Here is a 24,353-nt window from a genome sequence, read left to right on the forward strand (position 1 = left end):
TCTAAGGATTTGTTTCAGTGTTTTTAAATTAGTAATTATTTCAACAGAAGCCTTCAGCAGACTAGAAAACAAGTTTTTTTCCTCTGGATAAGCAACTGGACTAATAAGACCAAAAGACTTACAATATCTAGTCAGCACATAGTTATCCAGTGAAAATGGGCTAATTTGTTCTATCCCTTAGCTACAACTGAAACATTTGTCATGACAAAAAGAAAAAATAAAAGAGGCTTTCTCATTCTGATTTCTGTATACTAAACTAAGAACCCCACTAATCATCTACTCCAAGAGAACCGGCTAACAAAACAATTTATTATTTTCCACTAAGTTAGTGAGTATTTGCACGAAAGATTACATACTTCATTATGAATTTCTGATGTGAATTATCTATAGGAAGAATCCTCAGGTAAAAATGGCATTGATCAATGACTATGATGAATTAGAACCCTTTCTCCTACTAAACCATTTATAAATGCTCTACCACGTTCATTCCCCAGTGTTAAGACAACATCCACATGTACAGAAGACATATTGAGAGGGCATCTTGACTAGAAGAAGGTTTGAAACCTCAGACCTCCCATGTAGCCAGAGAGATTATAAATCCCACAGCACAGACACACATGGGCAGAGAGAAGGCTGGACACTGGTGTTTCAAGGTGGTAGAGGAGATGAACGTTACTTGCCTCAAATAATTTTTCTTAGCAATGTTAGGGAACACCACCAGACTTCGGCACCTTTCGAGGAAGTTCAACATCTAAACCTGATTTGTGGCTTTCACCTTATCTCAATTCAGAGAGGAAGCACAGAGTTTGCAAACTAGAGCTACTCAGCACATCTCTTCCAGCTTTAACAGTCAGGCAGCCATCTCCATGGGGGTGACAGACTTTACCTAAAAACTTTCTGTTTCCCAGTTGTAGCATTTGAAATGTTCCTTAGTAAGGTATACATTATGTACAGACAAGATAATGCATAGTTTGTACCATGCTTCAGTCTTCTACAAAAAACTGCATCTCTTCTGAATGCAAATGACCAAACTCACTTGATTTTTAGTTAAAATATTCTAGTTTTGCCTACTAATCTCAGTTCATTAAACTAACTATTGGATTTATTTTATAACTCTGATAATTTCTTCTGCTGGTTCCCTCTCAGCCATCTTAAAAACCTGCATGTCAAAATGTGGTCTCTCTGTCACTGCTACAAGCAGATGAAAGCCACAAAAAGATGAAAGAAACTTAATTATTACTTTGCAATTTGTTTACTCTGCACACTTGACAGCACTTTGTATTTTGTCCTTCACATTGTTCTGCTGAAGAAGCACACCCTTCCTCAGACCCTGCGAGAGGCTGTCTGCCAGCAGCAGTAAAGGTGAAGGCAGCGGATGCACATGGGGAGAAAAAAACTATAGGAAAGGAGGGGAACAGAGAATGATTAGTGATTCTCTTGAATCAACACAAAGAAACCCTTTAGCTTACATGAAATACCATAAAAGTAGTTGAATAACTTTGCTAAAAATACAATTACATATTTTATAAATTAAGTTGGCACATGCATGAAAAATCTTACGCCATTTTTTTCAGAAGATGTGTGAGAACAGCATTCTTTAGATATGAAGATAACATTAAAAAAAAAAAAAAAAGAAGAAGGAAACCTATCCTTTTCCAGCTCTTCTTTGGCTTCCCTCATTTCATTTTTGGACATGTCCTTTTTATTATATTATGGGGCTGTAAGGCAAGCCAAACCAAAAAAAAGGGAACTTTTTTGCTGGCTGTGTGGCTGACTCATCTCCACCCAAGCAGATTCCCAAGCTGCTGGGTCCCACAGCACCTGCTGTCTGTATCCAGGCCTGAGCACCTTGCACCAGAACTGCACTGATGTCACTGAAACACCCCAGCACAGGTATCAAAGCAGGACTACAATTCTCATTAGAACCCATAAGTACAGGTTTTCAGATGCTTGATAACTTGGAAAATCAGAGGTGAAAAGGGGCAGTTCCTACCACCACCACACAAACACCTAAGCTGAGCTAATACAACATTAAAGCTTACAATGTTTTTTGCCCATATTGGAAATATAAAGAAAGCACACAATGTTAAGAGGTTTCCTAAAAAATACATATTTGAGATATTAAAGTGGTAAAAATGAGCCCTGAGCTGAACAGAGCACAGTAGAAGTACAAGGGACTGGAAGCTGAAGAGCTTTTGAAAATATACACTGTACTTTTCTTTTTCAAATTAGAAAGTTTATTCAAGCTCCTCCTTCTGTAAGAGGATATGTCAGAGATAATGGAAGATTAAAAAGTCAGTTTTTCATCCTATAACTGTTAGTACATACCAGAGGGTAAAAAACAGACTAGTTTTTCACTAGTTATACTCTCTATAAATAATACATTTGCCTATTTCTTTACTGTAACTCACCTCAGATTACAACAGCATAATGGTAGTGCAATCTCAAACACATTGATAATGTTTTAATTTGTCCTATATTTTACTGGCACATTGTCCAAGACACTATATAAAGTGCCTTATAAAGCTGTATAAAGAGGCTTGCTATATGAAGAGGCTTGAAGGGCTAATGCCACATACTTTTCTGGTGCATTAAATCACCAAGAATAACTACAACCAGTTATAACCCAAAGAAGTCAAAAATTTATCTTCCCACAAACATCATTACACTGCAGAAGTACTTCATGTGTTCCACTACTCACTAAAGCCACAGGTTGCTCCTCCATTCAGATCATAGCCCTTGCCCAAATTCTTCTCTTTGATCAAATCTTGCAAGATGTTAAGGTGGTAAGTGTTTATGATGGGAAAGTCAGCGGAAATTCTGGGAAGGGTGTAATATGTAACTTTCAAACACTGATGAAGTAAGTCAATTTATTCTTGCGTAGAGGTTGTTGAATCTTCCTTTGTTTAGTCTAGTTCTATAAAAAGAACAATATTCCTAAGCCTACCCCTAAAGAAGGCTTCTGACATTTTAGAACAATAGTCTTAGCTGCCTGCAGCAGCTGTGCTACATTGCAATACATAATCAGGGCAACTGACAGAATATACATCCAGCATAACCTCAGACACTATACAAGCTAGTGATACCCAGGATTATAAACACCAAGCAGACAAGTTGCAATGAAACATTGCAGTAGTCCTGCAGGCATTTAATACAAACACTCAGAAGCAAAAATTGTGCAGCTTGGGATGACTGTTCACAAAGGCACTTGCGTATGATGACACTCAACAGCTGGCTCCAGGACAAAGTTTGTGGAGATGAGTCAGGACTGACTGCTCTGGGAGACTTTCACCAACACAGCTGGCAGCAGGCAGGTGCATGTTTCCAAAATATCCTGCCCTTCTCTTCTGCCTCCAGCACCCCATGCCATGATGTCGTACAAGTGGCCAGAGGGAGAGGGGAAGTTGGCAGAAACAAAAACAGGTATAAAGACATTCCTTTGGAAGCAAGGAGTCACCAGGCCTGTCCCCTTGTCCCCAGAAGTGCCCCATGCATTCTTCTGTGTATGTATATTGAATAGTGACCCCCACTGCTGGGACAGGTGGGGGTCACTATTCCCTGCCCACCACTCCTCCACTTCCCCAGCACTGCTGGCCACAGAAAGGTGACCCTCCTGCCCAAGCTCTCATGACCCTCTCTGGTGACCCCCCGTCACCTCAGATTTCATACCTCCTCCTGACAAAACATCTCTCTCCAACAGGAGGAAAAGGAAGCACTGAAATTGTTAGTGCACCAGAGCCTGGCAGGGGCAAACAAACCCATTCTCTGTTTTTCTCTGAAGCCTTCTAGCCCAAGAGGAGCTTCACTCCTCAGAAATCATTTGGGTCTCCCCTTCTGGCCATATTTTTGGAACCAGTGACCATATTTCCCTCCTGAATTAACACTTGCCAGGGTTTACTGAATGTGCTCTTCGTATTGTCAAGTCCTTGAGAACATTCAGGGACAAGGGTATTAGATGGCCTCAGGGAATAGATGTCTCAGCATCAGAGACATGGCAGTCCTAGACACGAACTGCTGCACAAGGCAGCTGCCCATCCCTGCCTTACTTCATTAGTAAAAGCACACCCAAGAGAAATGCTACCAGTGATTCAGAGTCAGTCATATGGCTTCTCTTCAATCACATGCCAAAAGCCCAGGTCATTCTTATCTGCTCTTGGTTTATGTGCCCTGTACCTCTCCATCTCAGTAAATCACATCTTTCAATGAAAAAATAATAGAAAAATTGGTCAGATTAGTTGGGAGCAATTATATTCCTTTTGCTTTTGGCCCCTAACTGCATGTGTCAGAATGTACTACCAAATATAATGTAAAAAACAGAAGAGGTGATGCAAGGAAGGCATGAGGACAATACAGCAGAGCTGTGTCTGCCTGGCCACATACAGGACCAATCTTTATACTGGGCTTACCCAGGGATAGGCACCTTCTGACCTCCCACCAGTGCACCCCCAGTTGCCACCATACTCTCAGCTCAAGCAGCACTAGTGGAATCAGCACTGCCCTTGTGGAAAAATTTATGCATGCTTTTATCACTGTTTTGGCATGCCTTTCCCTATTAGCTCCATAGAGCCTGCTCTCAGCTCTGTCCCAGCACCCATTTCACCAAGACTAAAAGCAGAAAAGGGAGATTGGTTGGGAGCTTGGAGAGAATGCTAAGCCCACTGCTGAGCAGTGGTGGCCAGGAGAACTCCTCCAGTCCACCAGTGTTTACATGGCAGCCAGTCCACTTGTGTGGAAGGCGACTCAACCCAGGGCTCAAGTGCAGCTGAAGATCTCACTCTGCTGCATGCAGCACAAGGAGCAGCACTGCAGCAGCATAGACAAGGTAGCGAAACATGAAACAGGCATTTCCATGGCACTGTCAACTCCCAACCAAGCAGTACTAATGTTAGGAAACAGACTTTCTCCAAAGGAAATGGCAGCCTGGAGAGTGTCAGAAATGAGAGCTCCTGCAGAGATCCATCAAAAGAAGTTTCTACTGTAACTGTCTCACGGGAGCAGTCTTTTATCCTGACCTGGAAACATCTTAATCTACTGCCTGGCCTTCCACTCTGCTCTCATTGTAACCTGAAAATTAATCTCTTGAGAAGAATGCAGAACAGCACAAATGCCCAGGTGAGCTATAATCATTATTTTCATTATAATTGATCTAAATAAGGAACACTAAACTTCCAGTGTCACATCTGGAGGCACCTTATAGTGGCACATTAAAACCAGTGGGAGCTGCAAGAGAGCAGCTCCTGCTTTATGCACTGAGGCACGTGACCATGACAGAAGCTGGCTCAGGGCTGGCTTTGCTATGTCAAATGCCTCTGTCAGAGCCGTCCTTCCAAATCTCCTTGTATGTATTTAATCACAGATATGTCAGAGATAAAAACAATTTTTCACTCTGTCAGCCCTGACAGACTGAAGAATCACCACCACCAGCACAACATGAGCTGCTTCTGCCACACTTGCTTGTGCTCACAGGCATGGAGGTCTCAAGCCCAGAACAACCACGATGCACATATGAAGAAACATTTACTGTGAGGGTGACTAAGCATTGACACAGGTTGCCTAGAGGGGTTGAGCAGTCTCCATTCTTGGACATATTCAAAACTCAGTGGGAAACAGCTTTAAGCAGCCTGTTGTAGCTGTCCCTGCTCTGAGCAAGGGGTTGGAATTAGATGATCTCCAAGGTGCCCACTAGCCTCACCAATTCTGTGATGAATGCCACAGTACAATTAAGAAGACTGTGGCTGCACAACTGCCATAAAAAATAAAATAAAATAAAATAAAATAAAATAAAATAAAATAAAATAAAATAAAATAAAATTAAATAAAATAAAATAAAATAAACCTAGCCAATAAAAGCTACTTTGGGGAAGGAAGGAACCAGCATAATTCTTTTTACCTGCAGAAAAGTGGTTGCTCCATTCAGCCTATTGCAAAGAGTATTGCTACAATCTTCCCTACCACACAATCTTCTGCTAATACAACCAGTCTTTAAATGTAAACAGTGGGAACATGTTCACCTGAGGACAATGTGGGCACTGGGTCAGCTCTGCCAGCTCTCCAAAAGCAGAAGTGCTGTCCAGGTGTAGAGTGCTTCACATTACCCTGCCACAATCATGCACAGGCATCAGCCCAGCTCAAGGATCTCCAAAGAGCAGTCTCTGGATTGCCACCCACACGTGGTATGGTGCAGGCTAACAGCCATTTCCATCACCTTTTGTGTGGTTCCTAGTGACAGGCAACAGTGTGGAGCTGGGGACAATGCCAGCAGAACTGAATTGATTGAAAGGCCACCCATGTACAGCTAAAAGTTTATCTAAGGCAATAAAACTGCAAAGGAGATCAACTTCCACTGCATACTTGTGTTTTCTGGTGGCACTGATGAGGAACTGTCAGTTTAACACACAAAGAACAGTTAATTATGGGAATAGCTTCATAATATAATTAACAGCTTCAGGGTAAATTTTAAGAAATCTTGATTTTAATGGAATCATTTATCCAGCACATGCCGGAGACTTCCAGAACAGAGCCTCTTCACAGTTACTATGGAAGACCTCAAACTGTACAACTGATACTAAACTTTGTATCTTCTTTTAATAAACACTTCATCCCGAAATAGTTTCCATCTTTGATTGACAGTCATGGTTTACCCAATGACTTCACTTTCCAGCACAAGGTGGGAATGTATCTTACAGATAGGTATTTTTATCTCTAGATATACCAAATTCAGAACTCAAATGTATATCGTTTACTTTAAAGTATTCTAATTAATTAAAATTGATTATAACCTTAAGGGAATACAGTTTAATCAGCTTGATGCCAAGTGATGGGTGAATTGCCTGAGAGGATTCACCACTGAGTGATTTATTGCAATCACAATAAGCCTGATATTATCAACCTAGGATCAACAGACAAGACATCAGAAGTTCAGTGCATTGCTTACTTAAGTTGACTCAATACATACATACCATCCCATTGGTCACACAGAGCTATCAAAATTCATTATAGGACCTAATTTCATCTGAAATTGCAGAAAAGCTTAAAATAACCCTTTCCCATACCTCCACTGTTGACTGAAATGTTAATACAAGATCTTACATGTATAGCAGGAAGCATGACAAAAAACCATGTGTCTACAGCTACTGATAAGTTTTCTGCACACCTGAATTTCACTAACACAGTATCACCCTAACCAAATTCAAAGAAACAAGGAGACACAAAAAAGATAAGCTATTTCAAATTACTTTGTCAACTTAGACATACAGAAGGAACAGCCCAAATACTTCAGGAGCGCCAGGAAGGAGAGTCCTTTAGACTTAAGGACAGCTAATAGCTATTATCACAGTGATAAAATTAGCTCCCTTAGAAAAACTTTCAGACTACTTGCATGCTTTCGATTTTACAAGTCTATGCCACAATCTAGTTCCATCCGGAAAGATGCCAAAATTCAACGTTATGATCCTTCCCAGTCCCCAGCCGACTGCCCATCGCGGGGGTCAAAGGCAGCGTGCACAGCACTTTGAATACCAGCAGCCAGCTCTGAACTATCATTAATATAAATATTGTTTCTTTTCCACTTTTTAAATTATTATTTTTTACCGTGGAAACACAACTCTCTAGTTTTCAGTCCCGGGTGGGTGCTTGCTTTCCATTCCCTCCCCAGCCAGCGGCGCTCCGTGCCGGGCCGTGGGAGAGCGCTGCGGGGCCCGTCCCCGCCGGACCCCCGCTGCCATCGCCGCGCGGTGCCGCCCGTCCCGCTCCACTCCGCTCCGCTCCGCTCCCGCCGAGGGCCGGCGAGCAGGCACAGCCCCGCGGAGCGGCGGGGCAGACGGGCATCCGCGCCAAGCCCACCTGGCTGCCCCAGCGCCCCGAGAGCGGAGGCCCCGCGCCGCCTCCCCGTCCCGTGTCTCCCCGTGAGAGGGTCCCGCGTGTGCGCCCGATCGCGCAGCCCCAAGAAGCCGCCCCGGCGTACTCACCGCGGCGGACACGGCGCTGAGCTCGGCGCTCAGCAGCAGCCCGAAGCCCAGCCAGAGCCGCATGCTGCCGCGCACCGCACCGCGCCGTCGGTCCCTGGGCGGCGGAGCGCCGGCGACTCAGAGTGGGGCTCCGCGGGGCCGGCCCCACATGCGCGTCCCTTCTCTCCGTCGCGGCCGCGGCGCCTGCAATGCCTCGGCGGCGAAGGACTCGACTCGCCGTACACGATGGGCGGTGGCAGCCCCCCCTCTCCTCCCCTCCGGGCGGGGACCCTGGGAGGACGCAACCTCGCCCGCTCCCGTTCGCCGCTGGCCACAGTTCTTCCGCCTCCTCGTCCCCGCCGCGGGTGTGTGGTGGGCCGCGGGGGGCGCGGGCGGAGGGGGGCGGCGCGCCGCTTCCTCGGCGCACTCCGCCGCGGCCGCCCGGGAGGGCACGGTACGGCACGGGCACGGTACGGGCACGGTACGGCAGCGCAGAGCAGAGCGGGCGGCGGGAGGGGCCGGGCAAGGGCCGGGGGCGCTGGCTCTGCACGGCCCGTCGGGGTCCGCGCCCGGCAGGCACCGCTCTGTGCGCGGCGCCACAGCCCTCTCTCCCCCCGGATCGGAGCCCGGCCCCGCCACTCCCTTGCTCCGGCAGCTCCCTGCTCCGGCAGCGGCGTCGCCGAGCCCGGAGACCTCCGGCGGGGGGAGCGGCTTTACGAGCGGGCTCTTCTCTGCCTTACAGGGGTGGCCGTCCAGCGGGAGGGAGCCCTGAGCCGAGCCCCCGGCCAGGGAAGGAGCGAAAATGGACATCTCTCAGCTTCCCAGTGCACGTTTTTTCCTTTGTCAGTAAGTAATTCCGCTCGGTAGACTTCTGGAAAGAACTTTTTTAAAGTCGTATTGTCACCTTTAACTGCGGAGCGTTATCACGTGCTTGTTTTGCACTAGCTTAAAACAATATCGTCCTTATTCACCTCTCCCTGCAGGGATACGGGGCTTTTGCTGATCCTGATGGAAGTTGTGCTGTCGGCCGTCAAAGTGCATGCTGTAAGTAAAACGTTTTCTTTTACTGAGAGAGGAGGAAAAAGCAGTTTCCTTGTACCAATAAGTGAAGAACTGCGTTTTCCTTGCCAAATGGCTTATCTATCTTTCTATTAAAAGAAACAACTAACAAATCATCTCTGCTAGCCTTACGGATTGCTGCCTTCAACAAACTGATGTTCAGAAGAGAAGCATAATGCTTCAAGTGTCAGGGTGTTTGAAGTATTCCACTGTTAATTTTGCTCAAATTGAGTAATTTGTTAAACTGGTAGTGAAACAAACCAAACAATTTCTTTATTTTTGTAAGAAACACACCAAAAATGCAGTGCTGTAGATACTAAGGAATATTTTACCAAAGTTAACCTGCAGGTGAAATGTCTCCAGTTACATACAAACCTCACCCGAGGACTGTGAAGCTTATTTCTACAAGTCAGCGTTTATAAACAAATTTTTATTTAAATGAAATTGTTAAATCCAAAAATAGGTGTTATGTACCATATAGTTGCAGCTGTTTACCGGAGTTGTTGATGTAAGCAGAATTTACTAAACTCTTACATCATTGTTACAAGGATGTGAAAGATGTGGGAGATGATGTATAAGACAGTGCAACATTTGCCTGCTACAAAGTGAGTTTAATGAAAGATTGTCATTAATGGGAATAGATTTTGGATCAGGCCTGAATATAGGAGACTGAGGTTGGTAGGCTTGACTTGTGGTTGTGCTTATTGGTCAGCCACAAGTGTGGGTAAGGCTCTGTGGTCATGTGCTAGTGGGACCTTGATTACATTTTTTTCAAAAGCTATCCTACTCATATTTTAATCATACTGTCTGCAACTTTTTGACTTTCCACTCCATACAGATGCATGATGATAGGCCACATCTTTGTGGCATACTGTGTTAAGTATGGGAAATGCTATGTTAAGGAATGGGAAATACTAGGGCTTTTGCAGCAGGTGTTGTGACACACAATAATCCTGCACTCCAGCTGCAGCTGGCACACAGCACTTGCCCGTCAGCCCACGTGGAGGGTTGATCTCTCCACATCATGCCTGAGCAAGAGCTGCCTGGCTGGAGACCCACTGCCCTGTGGGAAGGGACAGGAGCAAGAACCTTAAGTGTCATGTGCTGCTTGTCTTTGCCTCATTTAGATACAAACATTGTTCTGTTGCATAGTGCTGAATGGATGATAAAATTACCATGTGCTACTGAAACCAGAGCAGGCTGATGATAACTGGCAATGTTTTGTGCCCAGTAATGATATCACTGGGATCAGTTGACATAAACCAGTGGCATTATGACCCTTCTTTTATGAAGTTGTAGTGTGCATAGCACAATATCTGAGTTTTAGCTATAGCATGGACTAATTAATTCTCCTTTATGTTCTTACTGTAGACTACTGGGGTGTTAAAATAGAGGTATACTGAGGAGGTGTTAAAGATATCTTGGTTAATGGATGCAGTCTGATCATGGCTGCTTGGATCTCCACATGTTGGTTTTCCCAGAGAATCTTGAAAAAGTAAACTGGCTTCCTTAAAGGTTTAATTTCTTAGATTTAATAGTTCCTAAGGTGGCGACTGTGTAGAAGATAAAATACCCCAGTGAATGTGAGTGGGGAAATCTGGTCATGTTTCCATGAAAAATTGAGCTTCACTGCCACCACAGTATTTATCCTATTTTCCATTCACATGCTGCTTCCTTCCCTTAACCAGCCCAGGTGTTTCTGTAGTCGTGTGGCAAACTGAATTGGAAAATTCCTTGTTTGTACTAATCACTACCCCAAAAAAGAAGAGGGGTGAGAGCTAACTTTATCCTGGGTCAGATCATCACTTGTATTCACAGAAACCTGGGCTGGCATGGGGTTGTTAGCAGGCAGCTGTGGGAGGGAGGAGGGTTGGGCTTGTTCCTTGCAGTGACCACTCTGATCAAATATGTTTGCAAAGTGATGAAGTGGGTGTCAGTGGGAGGCAGCAGTACCTGAATATTTTCAAGAGTTGCTGGCAGTCATATTCTTTATATTGTAATCCCATTTGTCACACTGGATCTTCTGTTTGTTACACAGATCAATGTGCTAATGTTATGAGGTGTTTTATTAGCTTGAATTAAAAAAAAACAAACTGCTATGAATTATTAGAGTCTGTAGGACCAGGTTTTAAAAGTCATGATTCTGCCTGTAATGAGAGAGGCAGAGCTGCTGACTTTGACAGCCATATATATGTGAATGAGTTACAGCTGCTGGACATAAGTCATGTTGAATGAGAAAAATGGCACATAGGAAGAAATTGGAGGGAGATTAAGGAAAGGCCAGGAAAGAGGGAAAGAGTGGAACTCGGAGAGTTTGACTGAATGTGTTGCCTGGCAGGCTGCTGCTGGCTGTTAGGGAGATGGATGTTTCTCAGCAGAAAAAGAAATGAAAGGAAGAAAAAGGAGGATGTTCAGGATATTAGAGAACTGGGAGAGAAAAAAAAATGGTGTCTGGCAAAAGAAGAGGATGCTTGTTGCAGGCTTGAAGAACTAAGGAAGAGAAGTCCCTGAATGGAAGTGCCAGGACAGACAGCCAAATGGAGTGGATCAGGCGCAGTTATCTTTAGCACTCTGGCGTACATTGGATGGTGATGTTAAAGGCCTCAAATAAATTTGGAACCACTCTGAATTGTAGATTTAATAATTCACATGGCTTAAATAAAATTAAGTAGTATTAACTACCTGAAGTTCAACCAAGTTTACAGATTTCTTCTCCCCTTCTGTCCCTGCTAATACATTACATCAAAAATATAGTTCATGGGTTTTATTTTTTTCTCTTTGGAGACAATGTATCTTCTGCTAATGCTGACTTTTTTTTCTTTTGTCTTCCAAAAAGAACACTTTCTTCTAAGTCGTTTTGTGACATTTGATTATTTTATTGGTGTCTTCTTAGTATATTTTCTAAACTGCCTCTAACAAAAGTTACTCTTTTTCCAAGTTATATTCAGGTGAGAGCAATTGAATCCCAGCAAAGAAGGAAATAATTGTCAGATCAAAGAAAGAAAATTGAGAGAGAATAATTTTGAATAACATAACAGAATAATTTGCAAAACATAACAGCAAGTAACAGATCACAACTGTTATTTTAACCATATATAGACATATAGAAAGAAAACAGCTGAAGGTAGTGCATGAGATACAATCTCATAGAAGTGAAGAGAATTATAAGGGGATTTATCATGGAGGATGTCATCAAGTGGGGGAAGCAATAATTCTTTAAAAGAGAAAATAAAAACAACAGTACCATATATTACTTCTGTTGTTTTCATAGTGAAATTAGATTACTGACATGGATGCCTAAGTTACTGCTCTTAGTTAAAATGTGTCAGTGCTCTGGGCTATCTCTCATCCAGGTTTTCCCAGATGTGTCCTGTTTTATTCCATCTGGAAAGTTTTTTCTGGTTGAAACAGGAGGACTTTTTACATTTACACAGGATTTCCAGGCTAAAGAAGCCAGGGTGGAGTAATCACTTGGCCCATCCTGCTTAATGTGTGTACTGTAAATGTAGGCACTGGGATAACAGTGTGAAAAATGTGATAAGGCAGGCATACTGCCCAGGTGATCTAGGAAGGAGGCATCAATCTGATGTATTGATTTCATCTGCCACATTATTTACTTAGTCCATGCAAAGTGAATCTACCTCTTCCTGGAAATACCAGGCTCTATGCCTGTGGGCTGCTTCAGAAATAGCCTAGGAGATTCCCCAAAAAGATACATTGCAATCCCATTTTAGAACAACTTCACTTGAGGTATATCCACACTGACAGACATGGCTTATATATGTCTGATTAAATAAGTGTATAGTTGGGCTCATCTTTGAGTAACAGCGGTGTTCCATGACAAAATCAGACAGAATAACGATATCTTGAAAAAATTGCTATTGCAGAACCTCCTGACTGGGGACATCTGATTGCTTTATTCAAAATTTCTTTGAACCCTGGAAGAATTATTGGGTAGTTTAGAGAGGACTTCTTCTATGTTCAGTCTTGGAGCTGACAGGAAGGGGCAGCTCTCTTAAAGAACTATGAGAAATCCTAAATGCAGGAGGTGGCAGCTGCCTGAGGCAAAGCCTCTCATTTTCACTGCAGTCAACAGCCATGTCTTGGTCTGGCAGTGCTGTGTCGATGGTGAGGGTCACAGAGTTTGTATCATGTTGTGGATGGGCAGCAGGACTGCTGCTCAAGTGGGAATTTATTGATGTTTTCTTTAAGAGCCATGACTTCTCCCATCAGCATCATATGATGACAGCCAGACAAACACATTCACAGCCAGTATTGTACACATAGAAATGGAGTTAGGGTTGATAGCTTTGAATCCCTTACTTTTGGTCTCTCCTTTCTTGTGCGCTGTCTGCTACACTCATCATTAAGAGAGTTCCTTAAATGTGTCTTTTCCTTGTTACTCTTCAAATTCTTCCTTGAAATTCTTTTTTTGTGCCATGCCTATGAAACTGATACTGATTCTAATTTACTAATTAATCATTTTTTCTTGAGAGATTTCTTTAAGAGTCATTTGCTCTACATCTGTGTGGAAAAAATCAGTCTATTCTTTGTATGCAGTCGTATCCTGCATATCATATAACTGATTCAAGTTATTCATGCAAGGACAAAACACAGGTTATGCCAAAAGCAAAATATTGTATCTGCCCTAAGTTAGTGATGATAAGGAGGAATTTCTTGCATGTGTCCATGTGTTTTAAACTTTCTATGCAAAGTCACATATAGGTTCTTTATTCACTTTTTCTTCTTTATAGATCAGAATTATGCTCAAATAACACTTACTATAATATATTCAAGTTAATTCTGTTTTGTTGTGTTATTAATTGGCGTATCATACAGTCATGCTGCATTTGGTAGCAGAATAGAGAGAGTTCTGTCAGCCTCCCAGAATTCTCAGAGTTAAAATGTTGTTACTGAGAGACAAGATCCCTGACAAGATAAACTGTCATGTAATAAAATGATCTTGATGGTTTTTTTTACTGCCTCTGAAAGTAGCTGAAGCAGTTTCAGAAATTCAGCATTGCTTTTCCTTGAGCTTTTAAGGTAAGACATCTGGGTTTTATTGTGTAGTAATTTTACCACAGGAAGCCTTTATGCAGTATGATACTAAACCTATTATGTATTTTTAAAATCCTGCACAAAGAAATTATTTGTAGGTCCAACTATATTTGCCTTACCCAAAATGTAAAGCTGCACTGTGGTTTATTCAGTTATACTATAAGCAAACACATTTGTTATAAATATTTTAATTTAGTGGGTCAGAGCACATTTTGTATTAATTTGGGTTTGGGGTTTTTTTGCAGTAACACATTTCTTGTTTGAGACCAGATTATTCTTAATTAGTTCTTTGCTTTTGTTTTGACAAGACAAAAGTTGGCCAAGGAGTTCAACATTCTTCATACCATATTATACTGATCCAAGATCTTCTTCTGAGAGTTCAATGTTAATTTAGTAGCTTACATCATTTTGCCTAAGAAGGTAGCTTATCTTCCCCTGCCTTGCTTTATTTGCAGTACCCTGTTTGCTCCTCGGGATTAAAAAGCACAGTGAAATTTGCAGTATTTCCTGATGTTTATCAACAGTTATTTTCTTTAAAATGGCAGCACCTAGTTGATAGCAGCAGTTGACTCAGCTCACAGTGAAAGTATGTGATCTTTATCATGCAAACATTTCTGAGTGACCAAGGACCAACATTATTGGTTTCTACGTGCCCTTTTTTGTCCATTTGGAAGCTGGAGGTGCTGATTTGATGCAGAGGTAGCTCCTTGTTTTCACACCCTAGAAACAATGTGTAGTAAGGAAAAATGCTCTCACAGTTCATGAGCAAACTTGCATTTGTGTGATTAATTTGCCCTACTTCAGTAGAATCATGTTTTTGTTGCAGTTTCCCTCTTTGACAGTCACAGTGTTTAACTAGGCTGATGCATCTTCTGAACGCACCTGGTTTTGTGCTGTTTTTCAGTTTCTGCCTTTACTTTCATGCTTCCTGGGAATGAGGGGTGGTGTGGTTGTGCATTGGGCAGGAGTGGGCTGCTGCTCCAGATGGGCAGGGGAGCCAGGAGGCATGAGACCACGGACAGGGTGGGGAGGTGGGCAGGACCTGTACCCTCCCAAGGGTCCAGGTGGCCACCAAGGGCAGACACAGCCCTGGAGGGCAGGGCATGGCCATGGGGATGGAGACAGGCCAGGCTGGGGTATTTGCCCACAGGTGGAGGAGGTTGGGGTAGCCTGGCACAGGCATAGCTCACCACAGCTCAGCTCAGCACTGAGGCCCAGCATTCGGCCCGAGCTCCCAGGCTGCTGGCAGGCCAAGGGGGAAGCCCCGCTTCTCACAGCCCTTTTCCCACACAGCTCGTTTCACACCGCTCTGGGAGCACAGCTGCACCCGGAGCTGGCCCCGCGCCCGCTGAGCAGAGCCGGGGCTCCCCTGGGGTGGGATAGGGGAGCCAGCCTGAGGCAGAGACAGCCAGCAGGTCCTGGTGCGGCCCAGCTGGCTGCAGGGAGGCTGGGAAGCTGGAAAAGCAGATGTGTAAGTTTAAAATTTGTGGCAATTTTATGGAAATCAGCATGTTTTAGCAAGAATTTAAAAATTGACCAGAGCCTTTAATTGAAAGGGCAGCATCATTTGTTCTATCTGTCCAGGAATAGTTCCTCAACAGGGGACTTTTTGTCAAGAAAACTCCCTGATTTCCAATATAAATTTACTAACAAGTTCTATTTTTATTTTAGAAACACGAGATCAGAAGAACATTTAGATCATATCAGTTACCAAGGATGCACGCTTACTGGGATATTTCAGGCATCCTATTTATTTGTAAATGATCCCGACCTATATTTTGAACTAGCTTTCTGAAGTTAGCAAGCAAAGATCATTCAGATAAATAGGGCTTGGCTTATTTTTGGCAGGTCCTAGCTGCAGATCCTACCCACACCTCTTCTCACTATTGGATGATGCAGCCAAATAATAAATCCTTTATTCCAAGTAAACTTTTCCTTTGTAGTTCACCAGACCTTTAAAGATCTGACCAAAATTGCTTGAATATATAATCAGGCTGTATACTGAAAAGGAATGCTGGGCAAATTGAAATATTTTAGATAGAGCACATTTGTTTTGTTCTGCAGTTAGGGGTTTTTTGGGGGTTTTGGTGGGTTTTTTTGTCATCTTCTAGTCTGTGTCATTACAAAACAACTAACTGCCTCAGGCTTAAGGCTTCTCACAAAGCGCAGCTCAGAGCTCATGAGTTTTTACATCCGATGGAACTGCAGGACCTTGTGTACCTGCCACTGGTGCCTGAGCAGTGTGGCTGCCCTTCTGCCCATCCTCTGGAGGCTGCAGCTCCTGGCGCAACACAGAGCTGACCCCCTTGGTGCACACCCCAGCCCCCTGTGGAAACATAGGCTTGGAAACAAACCTGTTCACTGGAGATAAAAAGAAGGGAAAAAGACATCCGTACAAATTGTCAATTCTCTGCCTGTACCACCTGGGTCTCCACTGTCAGGTCCTGCCCATGCTTGCAGTGCCTTGCAGCTGCGGGGAGCAGAATCGTTTTCCAGGGTAGTCACAGGAAACTGGGAAAGCTTTGCAGGCTTTCCCTGTCGCACTTGTGTGTGTCTTGCTCTCAGCGAAGTGTTGACTCCTGCTGCTCCATCTGTGCAGTCCCCGGGCATTGCTGCATATGGATGAGGAAAGGCATTCCCACATTCAAGCTGCAGCCTCACTGACCCCGTGTAATTGATGTTCAGACACCTGGTCTGAGTCTCATGGCATCCTGAACACATGTACTGAGACTCCAGGGTGCAATTCCGGGAGGAGAGTGGAGCTGTGTACGAGGGCTGCCAGAGTGTCCTGGGCTGAGCCTCGGCAAAGGGAGTGGGCAGAAAGGAATGCTGCTCCCGCGCAGGGCTGGGAATAGCCGCTGGGGCCACGGAGCATGGGAAGCCTGCATATCTCCCCAAGCCAGCAGCCAGAGAAACAGTCTGCTGGAAACAGCCCAAACATCTCTGCATGAAACTTAGAAAATCTTAAGTGACACTGGCTGGAAGAAGGAAGTGAATGGGGAAATGTAAACATTTTCCTTGCAGTGTGGGGCTCAGGCTACGTTTCCACCAGGTGCTTTGCGGGGTTGTGGTAAGAATAGGTGTAAAGTTGTCCAAATCTTCTGTCCTCTTTACGTGCCCACGAAGTAGCCAGAACATCTGTTATCTCTTAACTCACTAAGGCATAGAGGCTGCTTCCTCTCTGGCTGTGTCCCTTACAGTAAACCGCAGAGTCCCAGGTGTATTCTCTGCCTTGCGGTCAGCTGGCACAGTCTGTCCATGTCCATAACAGTAATAGCCTCCTTCATTTCCAAAACAGGGTGGCCCCTTAGAGACTGCCTGTGTTCCTTACATTATGCTGACTCCTGCACCATGGCCAAAACTGTCTTTGCAGGCAAAGCAAGTGAAAGCTCCCTAGCCCAGGCTGAAGGCATTCATGAGATCATTCTGACAGCTAAACCGTACAGATGGTTAGGTTGTGGGGCACAGGGCTCCTTAATACATTATTGCAGACATGGAGCATGTGTGCCTCAGACTGACATTGACTGGCTGGAAATCAGGGCCCACTCTCATTTCTCATATGCATTATTGTGTTGGGGAGTTTTAACTAAGAATGGAATAAAATAACTGAGCAGCACTGTCACCAAAAAGATGTCATCAAATTGAGATCTAAACATGTTATACCATCCATCCAATGCAAGATCTGCCCAACACTACTCTGATTATGTTTCTGTCTGAGAGGGGAAACTTTGAACTCTATTTGTTGTTACTTGCTCATAATAATTGTTTTCGTGTTTTCAAGGGGATAATATAGTAGCCATTCTTCAAGAAAATGTTACCTCTTCTTTTACAACTCTAATCTCTTGCTTGAGCTTCATTTTGTCCCTTAGGGACACAGTATCACATAGAGTCACAAGTGAGTAGATGGGTGATTAGTAAGGTAGCTTGAGGCTGTATCATAAATCACTTTGAAGATTGTGACTGTAGTCTTGAATTTGTCTGAGTAACGAATCCTGTGAGCCCTACAGCAACGTGCTTGCATGATCCTGCACTGCTTCATGCTTTGAACTGGTCTGTTCTTTTTTTCCAAGGGAAAATATACAGCAGTTTCTGTGACCAAATCACAGGCAGCCAGAAACATCATACTGGCATGTTGGGAGCTCTTTGTGTATAGAATCCAGTTTCCATGAGGTGGATTCCATGAGGCTTGTCATCTGCAAGTGTAACTATACCATCTCAAATTAGGGATGATGTAATTTTTACTACTTCTTCAAGGTATTTAATTTTCATTCAACATGATTTCCATATTAGTCATGTATCATTCACTGTCTTCAATAAAGTCAGTAACATGTGTAAACAAGGAGAGAGGAACTGAAGTACAGTCATCGTGTTATGAATGAGGGGGAAACTGAGATCCACCCTGGACACGTGTTCTTAGACTTGAGGCTACTCATCTTTCGTTAGGCTCTAAAAAGAATGTTCCATTAAGACAAGCCACATAACTTCATGGACTAGCATAATTAATTTGGGGATATTAAAGCTCATCATCCTCAGAAAAAAACAAAAGCATATAAAAATGCACTTGTCAAGCAGTTTAACTGCTTATCCTGCAGCCACAGTCTGTGGAGAGATTACAGTGCTCTTGCAGGTAATGGACAACCCCATTTGACTTTGCAGAAACTCCACAAACCCCTTTATGTACATACAGAAAAAACATGATTTTTTATTTAACAGAGGGACAGGGACCATCCTAAAATTATCTGATTGTCATCTAAAGATCCCCCACTGTTTCCAGCATTTCTGTAAATATAAATTTAGTCTTTTCTTTGAGGAAATCCTATTCTCAGTAGTTAATAAGCCAGGTTTGTCCATTTGACCATTGTTTGTCTTTTTGTGGTCAGATTGACCTGAAATTGTTTCACCTGCAGAAATCTTGCTGTTTAATCTCAGAAATCCTACTGTATCTTCCTACTTCCAAGTTTGTCTACTGTCAAAAGTGAGTAGTTTTCCTAAGAAAGGACATGGGGAAATGGTGAATTAAAATAAAAGTGCAAGGTTGTTGCTTGCTTTTTTTTTTCCTCATGGGTAAAAGATGAACTCAGTTTTGCCATAGCTTCAAGAAATTTCCTTTTTTTCTGGCACTTCAGAACCAAATGTAATTTTAGATAGTGTGGTTAGCCTTTGCAGAGAGTCTCACTAGTAGCATCAGCTGTCCCAGCATCTTTCAAATGAGCAACAAACACAAAAACTGCTCCAGAGCACAGGCAGGAAAGACTTCTGACCTTTTGATCTGATGATCTGTTCCCAAAATCTCTGCATGTTCAAAGGCATCAAGACAAATACCAGAAGACTTGGAGAGTTGAGGAAAGGGTAAGCTCCAGCATTTCACAAACAGAAGAAGGGAGCTGCTCCCTGAGGAGCCCAGCTGCAGCACAGAGCTCGCGACCAAGGCTGAGAAACCCTGGAAATAGGGTTTGCTGGGAACTCCTGTAGCTCTTCAAGCATGAGCATCATGTCCATCAGCCTCCACAGCAGAGCTGCAGACTCTCTTAAAAACTGTCAGCCTTCCTTTCCTAAAGGAAGCCTAAAAGAGGGATGGATAAAAACTTTATCTGGACATGTAGTGATAGGACAAAGGAGGTGTGGCCCCACCACAGGGGGACAATCAGTGCCCTGGTCCTGCTGGTCACACTATTGCTGAGACAGGCCAGGTGCCACTGGCCTTCTTGGGCACGTGGAGAAACACTGGCTCATGTTCATCGGGCTGTTGACCATCACCCCCAGGTCCTTTTCCACTGGGCTGCTTTCCAACCCCTCTGCCCCCAGTTTATAGCTCTGACTGGGGTTGTTGTGACCAAAGTGCAGGACCCGTCTCTTGTTCTTGTTGAACCTCGTGCTGTTGGGCTCAGCCCATTGATCCAGCATGTCCAGGTCCCTCTGCAGAACCTTCCTACCCTCCAGCAGATCGACACTCCCACACAGCTTGGTGTTATCCTCAAATCTGCTGATTTGTGAGTGATGTCCCACTCTGTGTGATGCAGGAGGTGTGTGTTGCCTGGCCCAGCATACAGGGGAGAGGGTACTCATTCTCCCTGTTGGTCTGTAAGCAGGTTAACCATTTTCTCCTCCTTAGCATTCAGTACACACATCCCTGCTGCAGTTGCATTATATTAACTGTAACATCTCAGCTTTGAAAATAACAAGGAAAGAAATGTATCAGAGTGGCATTGCCACCCCTACAGGTTACTGAGCTGACTACATCGCTGATATGAAAGTTACTTTAAGCAAGCCGTGTGTTTTTGCAGCAGGAACTTTCCTAATGAACTCCTCTAGCAGATTTTTACAAATGCACTGCGACTTCAGCTATTCAGGCCAGACACAGTACCCAAGGTGGCTCACTTGAAACTCATTTTTTAAATCTCTGTGCTGCATTAAACATGCCCCAAAAGGTGACATGTTTCCAAACAGTACATTCTGCATGATTTGTAAAGAATTAGTGGTGTGGGATCTCAGTATATTGTTGCATGGATTCTGTCTTTCTGTCTAATTATTAAGGACATGTGACTAGTTGCTGTGAGTGTAAATAATTAAAGCTGAAAAACACAATACTTCCCTGGCTCCATTTTAATAATTACTACAGTGTTGTGAGAGTAATTTCGTGCTACCAGCTTTTAAGCAGAACAGCATGATGTCTTCAAAAGAAAATTCTAATTTTAGTGTGTGCTATCAAATGGTCTAATGTTTTCAGTCAGGTTTTAAAGTGCAACATGTTTGTAGAAACCCCCTTTAAATCAGTGGGTTTAAGCATACTTTGGGTCAGGCTCTAAGCATTTGACCTTTTCTGTTAGTTGCTGTGGGATGCAACAGAACACAATAGGATTGACTGGATTTAGTTTTCAGGGTAACAATTAATAGAAATTCTTCCAGTGTCTGCTGACAGTGAGATTTCATGTTAATCATTACTGAAGTTCTGCTTTTCAAGCCTCCCTCAGGTAATAATGAGTGACTTAACATCACGTACATCTTTTGGATTTCCTGGTTTTGTAGCTGTATGTCCTGTGTATCTCTGTCTGTGCTGACAAACATATTCCCTTCTTTAAGGAGGTTCAGGTTTTAATTTCTAAGAACCAGAAGTTGAGAATAGGGTCCTGGAAAAGTGAGTGAGAATATATGCTCAGACTGGTCACCTACATTTGTTAGCAACCAATGAAGCTGTGTCTGGGGTGAAGTTATGCAAGCTGAGAGTGTCTGACACCCCCTCCACATTACACTTGTGTGAGAACTGCAGCCCTGACTAAGTCTTTCATCTCTCATCTCTGGTCCTTGCCTATCATCAACTGAAACTACACATTCAGTTTAATAGAGAACACTTGATTCATCTGGCATATGGGTGTAAAGAAATACATGGAATATATAAAGCAAGACTGATATTTATAAAGTAAGCTGTGAGAATTTCCTGAGTTTAATTCATGTTTGAATTACAGTGCCAGTTTTGGGGGAACATCCCATCTGTATTTTTTGTGTTTTAAGTGCCAAAGAGCCTACCATGGCCCCTACTAAATTTTTCCAGTAGTTGATTACTCTTAGAACAAACACAGATTGATTTAACCACATTGATCTAGCTTTTAGAACCAGTCTCTGAGCTTTTGTTTTACCTTTGCAAAGTAGATGAAAGAGCTCAATGTTACAAGTTTAGTAGTTTCATTATGTCATTATAGAGGTATTTTATATATATAAATTAACATAGTTTTTAAATCATGGCCAATCAAGGAAAAATAATATTTCCTTTCTCATTTCTTGCATACCTTCCATAAAACCGACAGACCAGGTTATCCTGTCACTGATGCTATGCAATTCCCCTAGGGATGATTATTGGATTTTGCAGATGTAACTGAAAAGCAAGTGTGGCCCTTTATGTATATTGGCAGGCAAACACCATCAGAAGCATTTTTGCCTTCAGGATAATTGCAAAATTGTTTCCTTTTTTTTTTGTCATCCACCCATGATGCCATCTAATTTGATGTTCCTTGGCTTCTAGCTGTTAGCCTCATTAACCTTACTTGATAGAGTGTTCCAACATTTATGATTCTCATGTGAAAAATGCTTCCTGACGGCTGGAATTTGTTTTTCTTTAATTTCTACCTTTGCCCTCTTGTCCTATTATGCATACTAGGCTGAAAATAGTAACTTGAGATTGGTGTGCCTACTTTTTACAGTGTAATGAATTCCAGTTAATGGTCTTGGTTTTTCTTAAGACAGTCACGGTGATTTAAAATTATTTAACCAATAATCTTACTTATTTTCACTTAGGTGTCTTATGTTTTCACATTTAGTAATAATTCTGTGAAAGGCAAGGAGGAAATTTAGATGTGTATCATTCATCACTTGGCCTATTTCCACAAATGTGACATTACCCTGACGTTAACTTTATTGTCTGCCTTGGCATGTGGAGTGAGGCCAATGCAATATCCCTGTGGGCAGCAGAACTTGACATTTATAAGGTTAAAATTTCATCAGTCAACACAATTTCACTCTACAGAGTGGAAAACTCACAGTTCTTAAATCTAACTGCATTTCAGCTAGTTTGTGATGATCATTGTCAAATTTGCAGTGGTGGAGAGTGGGAATTTAATCCCTGTTTACAAATGAAAGGGTTTTTTCCCATTTTTGGGGTCATACAGAGACTATTGTATACTTGCATTCTGCACTGGTAGCAACAGATCTTCCCATCCAGCACAGGTTAGCATTAAAAGTACCACCATAAAGGCAGTTTATTTTTGTTGCATTTTCTTTAAAATTCTGACATTATAAAAGGTTGAATGTAGGTCTGTTAAGGGCTACAAATACAAATAAGGTTTGGTCCATAATGCAGCATCTTTTCTTTATATAGGTGTGGGTTCATTTGAAATTCTGGGCAATTTTGGAACAGAAGGCATTTTATTCCAGGAAGCCTGTAATATTATATAAGACTAATCAGAAAGGTTACCACACTGTTTCAATTAGCTTAGAGATTATGTTAAGTCCTTTAAGTTCAGCTGGTCTAGAGCTTGGTGGCTTTTCTCTTTTCTTTCTATTGTTTACTTTGTTGTTTCCTAATACAGGCTTCACAGGGTGAAGAGAGAAACTCAAACTGTGACACTTGATACCTAGGAAAAAAGGTCATTCCACTGACAAAAGAATTGTTTACAATTGTTTACAAACAATTCTTCCCAGTCAGTCTTTTTAATTAAGTTTATAAAGGATGACTAGAAAGAGGAGATTGTACATTACCTAACTGGGGTGTTAGGGATGAAATAATGCAAAGAAATACTTATAGTTTACTTAGAAAGTACGGCTGTTCTGGGCCTGAAAGGATGAAATTGTGGTTACCATTCACTGGCAAGTATTATGTTGTAAAGTTCATCTCTCTGGATACAATTTGTTTTAGAGCTGTTTCCTCTTTTGAGTGTAAAGTCTTCCAAATCAAGAGTTTGTTTGATGGTCTCTGATAAGAATATCAGGCAACCTCTTATTTTCATCTTTGAAAATTATTATTTCAGCATATATTGAAACATACTGACCTTTGTCTGAACTCATGAAGAAGCACACAGTAAAGGCAGTTTTGGCTTTACTGCTATTAAAAACCTATTCAAAAGTACCACCTTTTGGCTCAAGTCCTGTTTTTTGTATAGAGAAGGTATTTTCTGGAAGGTTATCTTGCCTTGGACAAAGCTCATGGATTAATCAAACTGGAAGTTTGGCCTATCTGTACAGTCTTGTATAATGTATGCCATTCATCCTACATGGAAAAATAATCTCTTCTGTGAATTTCTTTAATTATATTCTAAAGACTCACAAAATTTACTTTCAAAGTCTCCTTTTAGGGAAAGGAATTTGGCTTCTTTCAGCTAATTAAAAAATACTGTGCAGATAGATAATTCCAAATGTCCTCTTTTGCAAAAATAACCAGAGGTTACACTTTTGCTGGAAAGAAGGTTATACTACCAAAGTTAAGCATTTACTGAGTCAAGCATTCCAATGCCAGGTTCTTCTGGGAGGTATCCTAAGAAACAGAAGCCTTCCCTGAAGTACTGTAAATTCAGTGATGATGAAATAATAATAGGATCTTTTGGAAACTCCATTTTAGAAACTTATTTCACACTTAGAACAGTAAAATGCATCTTCTTAAGTAAATTGAAACTTTGTAAGACATGCATTTCTACCTCCTTGAATTTCTTTTCATGCTTCTGGATGCATGCCACACACGCATCACCCCTTTTGCTAGCTGCTAATCCAAGAATTTCTCCACATTGTCAGGAAGAAGTAAACTCT

At 42.5% G+C, this 24,353-nt stretch overlaps 2 protein-coding genes across 5 annotated transcripts in view; one reads left to right on the forward strand and one right to left on the reverse strand.

Moving 5' to 3' along the window:
• COL4A1 (collagen type IV alpha 1 chain) overlaps positions 1 to 8,134 on the reverse strand; it is a 120,181-nt gene extending 112,047 nt beyond the window's left edge. The window contains exon 1 of the mRNA XM_015621928.3: positions 7,968 to 8,134. Within this exon, the coding sequence (XP_015477414.1) occupies positions 7,968 to 8,030 (63 nt within the window). The 5' untranslated portion in view covers positions 8,031 to 8,134. The remainder of the gene's footprint in view (positions 1 to 7,967) is intronic.
• Positions 8,135 to 8,215: 81 nt separating this feature from the next.
• The window catches only part of COL4A2 (collagen type IV alpha 2 chain), a 137,129-nt gene continuing 120,991 nt past the window's right edge, over positions 8,216 to 24,353 (forward strand). The window contains exons 1-3 of one of the 4 annotated variants that reach the window (XM_015621895.3): positions 8,216 to 8,311; positions 8,689 to 8,792; positions 8,930 to 8,990. In XM_015621895.3, the coding sequence (XP_015477381.1) occupies positions 8,749 to 8,792; positions 8,930 to 8,990 (105 nt within the window). In that variant the 5' untranslated portion in view covers positions 8,216 to 8,311; positions 8,689 to 8,748. Of the gene's footprint in view, positions 8,312 to 8,342; positions 8,428 to 8,688; positions 8,793 to 8,929; positions 8,991 to 24,353 lie in introns of those variants that run through there. The other 3 variants (XM_015621906.3, XM_015621915.3, XM_019006268.2) reach the window with 3 other exon arrangements.

The sequence above is a fragment of the Parus major genome, chromosome 1 (assembly GCF_001522545.3).
Source record: "Parus major isolate Abel chromosome 1, Parus_major1.1, whole genome shotgun sequence".
Classification (NCBI taxonomy): Eukaryota; Metazoa; Chordata; class Aves; order Passeriformes; family Paridae; genus Parus; species Parus major.